This window comes from Delphinapterus leucas, chromosome 14 (assembly GCF_059928025.1).
Source record: "Delphinapterus leucas isolate spDelLeu-1000000601 "Yukka" chromosome 14, BTC_Dleu_Yukka2, whole genome shotgun sequence".
Taxonomy (NCBI): Eukaryota; Metazoa; Chordata; class Mammalia; order Artiodactyla; family Monodontidae; genus Delphinapterus; species Delphinapterus leucas.
Genome location: NC_143142.1, coordinates 15,628,187 through 15,638,676, shown reverse-complemented (window position 1 = coordinate 15,638,676; position 10,490 = coordinate 15,628,187). Strand labels below are relative to the sequence as shown.

Here is a 10,490-nt window from a genome sequence, read left to right as displayed (position 1 = left end):
TCATCAATAAAATAACTTTAAAAACCCATCAGTGATTCTTCACCTATCTATTGCCAAAAACCCATGTCTAATGGCACATCATTTTAGGGAGCCTGTAGGGTAACGGGCACTCTTATACCTGAGTATAAAATGGTACAACCTCCATGGAGGGCAGTTTGGCATCACCTACCAAAACTGCCTAAATCCTGACTCAGCAAAAAGCTACTTCTTACCTGATGCTTGCTCATCTGTATGCACACCACAAGTTACTCACTACATCGCACTCTGTTACCCAGCACTTTCTGAAAGTTTGCTTTAACTGAAAGAATTTCATTTGTACCTGTCTTTGTTAACTGGAAAAAAAAATCAAGATTTTCACTTTTATGAAAAAAGGCCAAGGGGGAAAACAGCGGTTTTGTTTTGCAGAGCCACTAGAGACGGCAGCATGTCTGGGCAGTGGGAGTGGCACCGCCAAGCTCCTTCCCTGGAACTACTCTGGCATCTCAGCATCCAGAGCCATCACTTTGAACTGTGAGCATGTGTTTTATCCCATTTTATGCCTCTGTTAGCAAGATGTGTCATAAGGTAATTTCTTCACTTTATGCCATTTTGACTTACAAAAGGTTTCAGAAGCATACTCTACTTTTAGATAGCAGGGGAAACCTGTATAGTTACAAATGATGGAAACCCAAGTATCCACAGAATGCACTGCGGCACTATGCAGCAGTAAAGAGGGACACTTCCTATGGAGTAATCAAATTCATCTGTTACCCATAGAACAGCATGTACTGCACATGGGGCTTTTGGTTAAAAACGAGGAAAGGTAAATAATTATACTAATTTGTTGTGTATGCTTTAAGAAACTAGATACACAAGAAACTAATAGTAATGACTATGGAGAGGGGCTGAATTGGGCAGAAATGGATGTTAAGTCATGAAAAGGGAGGAAAGTTTGTGGCCTGAGAGCCCACACTTGTTTCTTATCCATGTACTGTTAGTACTGACCTGTTCAGTGATGGTTGCGGAAATGCCATGACTTTGTATTGGTAGGTGCCGGGTGAAAAAGCTGAGAAGACACTTAGGAAGCTAAGGATGTTGACCCAAAGAGGGGATTCCACTGCAGCTGACAGCACTCCCCTCCAATCCCACTCCTCTTAGTAGAGGCTAACATCCCATCAAGTTGGCTGAGCCATACCACACCTTCAGGCAGATTAAAAAAAGAAAAAAGACACAAAGGAAATGGACCCAATTATTTAATTAGGTTCTTTGTACAAAGTTTAGAACACTACTTTGTGAGGATAAATTCCGTTTGTAAGAGCGAACACAGAGCGGAGGTAGCCCTGGAGCTGAGGAACAGCTTTGATTCTTCGCAGAATTTGTGAGTCCACAGCTTTCTGATCAACCTTCCGCTGCTCTGTAATCTCGTATTTCTAAAGAAAAAGAAAAATCATAAAAAAAAATGGGCACAAGTACCAAACTCCACATTAACTAAGAAATCCTACGTCACAAGTACTCAATCCCAGGAATACTTAGAAGGCAATTTTTAAAAATTAATTATTTTATTATATTTATTTTTGGTTGTGTTAGGTCTTCGTTGCTGCACACAGGCCTTCCCTAGTTGTGGCGAGCGGGGAAGTCCCTAGAAGTCAACTTTGATAATTCTTTCCTTGGAGGGCTGTGAAATACAACCTATTTTTAATATAATAATAGCAACTCTTGGGCTTCCCTGGTGGCGCAGTGGTTAAGAATCCACCTGCCAATGCAGGGGACACGGATTCGAGCCCTGGTCAGGGAAGATCCCACATGCTGTGGAGCAACTAAGGCCATGCGCCACAACTACTGAGCCTGCGCTCCAGAGCCCATGCTCCGCAACAAGAGAAGCCACCACAATGAGAATCCCACGCACCACAACAAAGAGTAGCCTCCGCTCGGCACAACCAGAGAAAAGCCCATGCACAGCAACGACGACCCAATGCAGCCAAAAATAAAATAATTAGCAGAATCTGGAAAAATATTATTTCCCAGATAGTCCTCATTATTTACAGCTTTTCTTTTTCCAACAATTCTTAACCTTGTTTATTTTCACTCCCAAGTAGGAAAGCCAGAACTATTAGAGGCAAAGACAGAAATAGCTTACCTCTCTCTCTGTGTCGAAGATCTCACCTTCCTGGTGCCTGGGCTTACGCAGTTTCTTCTTCTTGAAGTAAGCATCAGTGAGATGTTCTGGGATTTTCACACCACTGATATCAATTTTGGTGGAAGTGGCAATGACAAATTTCTGGTGTGTTCTCCGCAGAGGAACTCGATTGAGGGACAGAGGCCCTAAGGGGGGAAAATATAGTGAGGGGAAAGGGGATACAAAGATTCAAGAACTGACTGGATTTGAAGAAACCTGTTGAAGTTCTAACTTTTCTCTGGATCCAAAGAAATTCCAAACTGCTTTCTACTGTCAGCATCAAGGCTTTTTTCAAGATCTCAGTTTGTCCAAGGCTCCCCCCATCCTCAAATTTTAAAGTTACCCAGATTAGGAGAGAGCATAGTCACTTATACATATTGGTCAAAAATCACTAGTCCTTGAGGACAAATTTAAACCGAGCACTGTTTTTTGGAGTAAACAGTTCACTTTTCCCCTATCCAGGAACTCCATCCTGGTGCCAAGTAGCAGACCAATTACAAGTCTTATGAAGGATGCATTCCTAGGAGTTAGTAGCCAACCATTCTGCATTTTAGGTGGCAGTTATACCTGGTGATATGTTGCCACGCAAACTTTAAATACCTGCTTCCTCAGAACTCCCATGTACATAAGGCAATGAAATAGGGCAAAGAATCTCATGACACTGAAACTTCTATTTAGGTGGGAGCAAAGTGTATACTTCAAGCATTTAAAAACACATGCTTCAGGACTTCCCTGGTGGTCCAGTGGGTAAGACTCTGTGCTTCCAATGCAGGCCTGGGTTCGTTCCCTGGTCGGGGAACTAGATCCCACAAGCATGCCACAACTAATGATCCCGCGTGCCACAATGAAGATCCCACATGCCACAGCTAAGACCAGGCACACCCAAAATAAATATTAAAAAAAAATTTTTTTAAAATAAAAATACAACCTTCAGAAGAGTAAATCCCAAGAGTTTTCATCACAAGGAAAAAAGTTTTTTCTTTTATCTAAATGCGAAGATGGATATTGAACCTACTGCGGTAATTATTTCACAATATATGTAAATCAAACCATCATGTTGTACACCTTAAACTCGCAAGAGTGATGCATATAAATTATTTCTCAGTAAAACTGAAGGTGGGGAGACCTGCAAATTTCAGAGTATATTAAATCCAAGGATCTTCTTACCAGTCACAAGTAGCAAGCCACTGCTCAGCTGCTTCAGGAAAATGACCCTCTGTAGATTAAAAAGAAATGCTAGATGGTTCCACAAATTAGAAACTGACTTCTGAATTAATCAAATCACAGGTTCCTAAATTTGGTAAAAAAGGAAATTTCTACATATGCATATGTGCAGCAGTTCTGGAAGTAACTTATCAAACTAATAACAGGGGTGACTCTAGGATACGAGCAGTACTTTTGTGTGCTTGATTTTTAATGAGCAGCCACTACTTTTAACATTAAAAAAATACTAGTACCCTTTAACTCAGTAATTCTATCCCTGCAAATCCATCCTAAGAAGTTAACTCAAATACATAAACATTTTTGGGTACAGGGACATCTGAATCACTTGTAACAAGTAGTATTACCAACAACAGGAATTGGTAATGTTATTGTCTGTTATTGACTAAACACGTTATGATAGTTACTGGGTTGTTGGTTTTGTTATGGATCACTCTCACCTCTCCCACAGAACCTCTTGCTACTAACTGCAGTTCACACAGGTAAATAAATCCTATCCAGAGAGCAAACTTAGTAGGATCAAGTACTCCAGGTACCTCAATGTCATGCTCTGCTCACCTTGCCTCTGTGGCGCCCAGTGAGGATAATCAGAATGGTTCCAGGAGTGATGCTAGCACGCAGTTTTCTCACATGCTTACTGAAGGGTTTTTTGCCGTGACTCAACAGCTTTCGAGGCACATCTTCAGTAGGATAATACCTAGGCTGGAGAGAGCCCATAGGTCCAACTTATTTAAATAATCTAATCAAGTCAGTAGAGCTGGTTGTGAGGTCAGTGAAACCTTCACTACAATCCTGTAGTCACTTGAAACACTTTATTCACACTACTGCATTTTCACTTCTAATATTTTAAAGGTAGAAAAGATCAACGCTGCTTCAATAGCTTTACATGCAAAACATAGGGTGGAATCCATTTAACTGAAGGAGCTGTATCCAAGCAAAGAGGGAAAGCATCAAGCAAGTTACCTTTGTAAATTTGGAATAAACCAAACTTTAGAGATTACATGGCAAGCTATCATTATACACTGTTGTGTAGCAGTGATTCTCAAGCTTTTCTGGGGTCCCTGACCCTCTGGGGTCCCTACTTCTCCAGAAACACACGCCTGACACAATTTTGTATGTTATGAAAAAAGGCATGGCTTGTTTTCCAACTCAAATTAAGTGTCTTCATATGCTTCACATTAACACGCATCACTTCCATCTTATCCACAAAGAATAAATTGTATAAAACCACAGACATTAGTTTAGATCAAGACTGCCAGTTCATTTATTGTAAAAATAAGACCCCACACAGGGCTTCCCTGGTGGCACATGGTTAAGAATCCGCCTGCCAATGCAGGGGACACGGGTTTGAGCCCTGGTCTGGGAAGATCCCACATGCCGCGGAGCAACTAAGCCCGAGCGCCCCAACTATTGAGTCTGCGCTCTAGGGCCCCCGCGCCTCGAGCCTGTGCTCCACAGAGAAGCCCCTGCACCGCAACGAAGAGTAGCCCCCTCTCTCTGCCACTAGAGAAAGCCCGCGCGCAGCAACGAAGACCCAATGCAGCCAAAAATAAATAAATTAATTAATTTTTTAAAAAGACCCCACACAAAGACTCTTTCGCTTATGACAAGTAACTCAAAATAATCTATTTCTAACTGTATCATTTTAGTGGACGGTCTTTCTTTTACCACAAACATTAATACCTAATAGAAAAATCAGCTCACAAAAGCCGTGACAAGAAGAAATCAAAGTGCCATTTCCCCTCTAGTGCAGTAATATTCAACTGTGAAGAGTGTAATACATCTGCAATAGTCCCATAATGGAAATCACAGAACAAACCTTTATTTTTCACAGAGAAAACGCTGGGTCTTGTGCATGGTAAAGAGGGGCCAAGAAACACCCACTCTAGTGGACAAATGTTCTACAGGTCTGGGCGCATCCTAGGCTCTACGTATGGTAAGTCTCACAACAACCCTGTGAGTCAAAACTTTATTCCCATTTTACAAGAAACAAAAGCACAGAAAAGTAACTCTACTTAAGAACAGTAAATAATAAAGCGAAGTTGCAAACCCAGAACTATCCTCCATTAATAATCCTCTGGTAAACATACACTTCTAAAACCTGAGCACACACACAAAAATCCTCACAGGAGGGCTTCCCTGGTGGCACAAGGGTTAACAATCGCCTGCTAATTCAGGGGACACGGGTTTGAGACCTGGCCGGGGAAGATCCCACACGCCATGGAGCAACTAAGCCCGTGCGCCACAACTACTGAGCCTGTGCTCTACAGCTCACGAGCCACAACTACTGAAGCCCATGCTCCACACCAAGAGAAGCCACCGCAATAAGAAGCCCGCTCACCGCAACTAGAGAAAGCCTGAGCGCAGCAACCAATACCGAATGCAGGTTAAAAATAAATAAATAAATAACCCTCACAGGATTCAAGCTTCAACTAAACACCCAAATTACAATCTCCTCCAAATCTTACCATTTTGCGAAGTTTAACCACCCGGGTACCACCATTCTTGTCACCACCAACTGGTTTTGTGACAGTAGCAAGAACCTTCACCTTCTTTTTCTTTTCAACCTAGTAGGACACAAATGCGTCAAAAAGTCAGAGGCAGACAAACGTTTTAATGTTAAGATATAATGCTCAGGGCTTCCCCTCATCCCTTACCTTGGATTTAGCTGCTGAATACTTCCTCTTGTACAAGGCCTTTCTGGAATACATAGCCGATCGGGAATATCTGCCAATTCCTCTGACCAGGACAGGGTTTCGGCTGCAGTGGGGCTTCCCCTTCTTAACCTGCTTCACCTTTTTAACCTTGCCACCAGCATCAGCCTTCTTGGCTTCAGGTTTTTTCTCCTTAGTATCTGGCTTCTCAGCCTTTTCACCCGCCATCTACCAATACATATATTTTTTAAAAAGGCATTTCACCAATTATCTCACAGCTATACATCGACAGGCCTCCCAGACTGCAAGTCCTTGTCCTCCTTCTCCATCCTTTACATCCCTCCCACTATAAGATACAGGCCTTCCTCCAAATCGCCACACATCTGCAACAATATCCATAAATGGTTAACTTTTGGGTTGTCTCCCCAATACAGTATAACCTTCTTGACGATTTGAATATATCTCACAACTATTATCTGTTCGCTACATATATTTAGAGGTCAAAAGTCCCTATTCCATTATTTGCTTTACGAATTAGAAATCCTAGACTTAGCTTTAACAATCTCCACAGCCAGAAAGCAGCGAGGCTGTAACCTGAAACCGTTTGCTTTCAGGACTTTTGCTCTTATCAGACTGTCTCACTCAAGAAATTCCGTTTAGGAGGCGAAGACACACACACACACAAATGGCCCAAACTCTGGCCAAACTGAAAAAAGCGAAGCCCAGCAGGCGACTTCCGGCCGCGGACGTGGGGAGACGGGAAAAGTTGCATTTGTTCTCAGTCTCAAATCCACAACGTGGCGGAGACAAGCTCGGCGTCGTCTTTTGGAACCCAGGTCCGGAATTCAGAGCGCGCGCCGCCGCCCTTGTCCCTGCTGCCCCACTGGCCCGCTACGAATCCCTGGAGGGGCCCTGTTTCCCCAGCCCGGGAGGGTGGCGAGCAACCGGAGCCCCGGAGCCTCTGCAGCATTCCACCTCACACTGTTCGTGCCCCACAGCACCCTCTTCGTGCCCCACAGCACCCTCTTCGTGCCCCACCGTAAACCCAAGCGAGAGAAATGAAGGGTCTGGGAGGCCTCCCAAATGGCCCTGAGCGTGTCCGACCCCTGCAGTTGTCGACTTGATACCCTCCTGGTTAAGATGGCGAAGGATTGGGATCCTGAAATCAAGTCTTGCAGAGAGGCGACGCCATTCTTACCTTGCAAGATGGGAAAGAGAACTAAGGCACCGGCTTCCGGTCTATAAGCGATCACGGGAGGTGTCGAGTCTCACGTCCTTCCGGGTCAGGGGCGTCATGGGAAATGTAGTTTTTCCTCGTTCGTACTGTAAACAGAGCTAATTTTCTCAATAGGAGGCGAAAGTGGAGAAATTTTTTTCTGAAAATGCTTCATTTTATAGACCAGTAGAATTCTCAAAGTACTTTTGGGAACCGGCATAAAGTTGAAACTTTTTATATTTGCTTACCTGTGCTATACAATAGGAAAAAAGCTAGACTTTAAAATGAATAAAATATATTCCTGTTCTGAAGAACACACATTCAAGGGAAAAGCAAACAGGTAAATTAATAATTGTAAGTTATTTCTTCTGGGAGATTTAGGAAAGTTTTGCACCAGAGTTTGTTTTTGTGTTGGATTTGGAAGAATAGATACAAATTTGGCAGATGAAAGTGTCAATTGGAACAATAAATGCAAGAGGCATGGAGGCATCAAAGAGCATGGTTGTTTATTCCCTCTACAAGCATTTCTGGCCACTTTGTACTCTGTTTCTTCACTTCTAAAATGGAGATAACCATATCTACCTCACAGGGTTTTGGGGAAGATTAAATAAGTTAATGTACATAAAATCACTAAGAATGGGCTTCCCTGGTGGCGCAGTGGTTGAGAGTCCGCCTGCAGATTCAGGGGACACCGGTTCGTGCCCCGGTCCGGGAAGATCCCACATGCCGCGGAGCGGCTGGGCCCGTGAACCATGGCCGCTGAGCCTGCATGTCCGGAGCCTGTGCTCCGCAACGGGAGAGGCCACAACAGTGAGAGGCCCGCGTACCACAAAAAAAAAAAAAAAAAAAAAAAATCACTAAGAATGGTATTTGATGCATGGTAACTGCTAAATAAATGTTAGTTCTTGTTGTCACCACCACCAGCATCACCATGTACATCATGGTTGTGGATGATGTAATGGAGCAGGACCCTGTGGGATCTTACTATGTGGCAAGTATTCTGCTAAAAGTTATATACCAGGGATAAATAAGAGCAATGCTGTATGCTATGTGCCTAGAACTGTTCTATGAGCCTTGCTTTATTTTATTTAATCCTCCCAAAAATTCTATAGAGGATACTATTATGAGGAAACTGGAACTCAAAGAGGTGCAGTAACTTGCCCACAGCATGGATCTGATCCATAGAGTGCACTCTTTTTTTTTTTTGCGGTACGCGGGCCTGTCACTGTTGCGGCCTCTCCCGTTGTGGAGCACAGGCTCCGGACGCGCAGGCTCAGCGGCCATGGCTCACGGGCCCAGCTGCTCTGCGGCATGTGGGATCCTCCCGGTCCGGGGCACGAACCCATGTCCCCTGCATCAGCAGGCAGACTCTCAACCACTGTGCCACCAGGGAAGCCCAGAGTGCACTCTTAATCAAAAGTCTGTAAAGATTAAAGAGCTGACTAATGAACGTGAATAAGAGAGTTCTTTGCTCATATTAGAATTAAAAATAAGAATAGTTATTGTCTTTTGCAAAACAAACAGCACAGTATATCTTATAGTTTTTGTTTGTTTGTTTGTTTTTTAACTTCATCAAAGCCCTTAAGGTAACATGTACACAATGTGACATCTTTTGGCTTGAATTTTCCATTCTCTTCCATTTGTTGCTGGTGGCTAGAGCTTTTCACCTTGATGTATCCAAACCATCGTTTCCTGGCTGTGTCCCCTGGAATCATGTAGCCTTTTTCTGGTTCTGGTTGACTGAGGATACATACATAGTGATCAGATGCTTCTGAAAGCCTCAGAGATTCCAGTGGGATCCTTCAGACTATAGTAAAGGCAGAATTGCCACGTTTGCTGAAACATGTGACTTCTAAACATGTCTGCCTCCCATACAGATTAAGGATGAGTGTGATCTTAATAGGCTGCATGTTATACCTGTAACCCAAAGTGGGTCCAGCTGCTCCCCACTCAAAAGCCATTAAAGAGGCAAGGTTAGTGAAAAGGAAAGCTTGCTTTATTTTGGATGCCGACAACGGGGCAGGGGGAGGGGGAGGGGGGAACTCCTATCCAAAGGGCCGACTTCGCCCCCACCCACCCCTGACAATCAAGGGCGAGAGTTTTTATAGGCTGAGGGAGGGGGCTACATATAGAAACAGCACAATCAGCTCTGACAGTCATCTTGAAATGGGTTTTCGGTGGTCTGAACAGTGTCATCTTGATTGTTTTAAGTACACTGAGTCCTCAGTTCCAGGGCTGGTTTGTTCCCATTTTCTTGAGGCCAATTCTTGGAATCATGGCAGCTTATGTCATGGCTACAGTCTGGTCATCATGTAGTTAACTTCTTCCACCTGGTGGGGGTTTTAGTATCTATAAGACACTCACAGGATATGGCTCAGAATATCATCTGTAGTCTTTGAGAAGGAACTAAAGGTCCCTGACTTTGCTTACGGACTAAACTACCATGGTTTTCTCCTGTTTGACCGATTTTCTTTGCTTCTGCATTTTCTCACTTCTCTGATTAAACTTATTCTTTGTCTAAAGTTTTTCCACAGACAAAAGGCAGGCTGAGGACAAGGGGGGCAAGGACCATAGGGTCCTGCTCCGTTTCATACCCATTTAGGATTATTCACTGTCCAGGCATGTAATATTCTCAAGGAAAAGCTTAGGCACAGCTCTTTTTTGAGACTGGGAATGTCGGCACCTTTATTTGTCCAGTTCCTGAACAAAACACCTCTTAGAAACTGCGACTTTAGAAAACGTATCAGAGTGAATAAAGTGCAGAATTGTTTACTTGAGCCCCTCAAAAATTCTGACAATCTCAGAGACTTTCACATAGTCAGGGCCCCAAAATGTTTGTGAAATGACTTGCCATTGAAATCAAAATATAATGAACACCCTCTTGTGTTTTTTTGCGGTATTGCAAAATTTAGCATTCGTTAGTTGGGAAAAATACCATCACTCTGTTATAAATGGTATGATTAAGCACCGGGTTTTGCCACTATAAAGTGCTCATAAATTTGTTCAGTGCTTTATTAATTACAAAGTAAACATTTTTGCAGACACTAAATCATTTTAAGCCTCAACACGACTTCCCTATGAGGTAGGACTTTAAGATGAAAAAACTGAGGCTTGATTACAATAAATGTGTTAGCCGAGGTCACACATACATTTACATTGAATCGTATCTCTTTGTGCTACAGAAAGACAGAAAACCAGTAGGCAGTTGTGCTGCGGAAAGGGTATTATCCTTCTAGCCGGGGAT

The 10,490-nt window shown here is 43.2% G+C and overlaps 1 protein-coding gene across 1 annotated transcript; it reads right to left on the bottom strand.

The window, feature by feature from the left end:
• Positions 1-1,217: 1,217 nt before the first annotated feature.
• Positions 1,218-6,258, bottom strand: RPL6 (ribosomal protein L6). Its single transcript, XM_022550887.3, has 6 exons — positions 6,034-6,258; positions 5,845-5,943; positions 3,935-4,078; positions 3,323-3,371; positions 2,117-2,301; positions 1,218-1,409 (listed from the first exon to the last, which is right to left on the bottom strand). Exons 1-6 carry the CDS (start codon positions 6,256-6,258, stop codon positions 1,257-1,259), a joined length of 855 nt encoding a protein of 284 aa, XP_022406595.2. The 3' UTR covers positions 1,218-1,256.
• Positions 6,259-10,490: the final 4,232 nt, after the last annotated feature.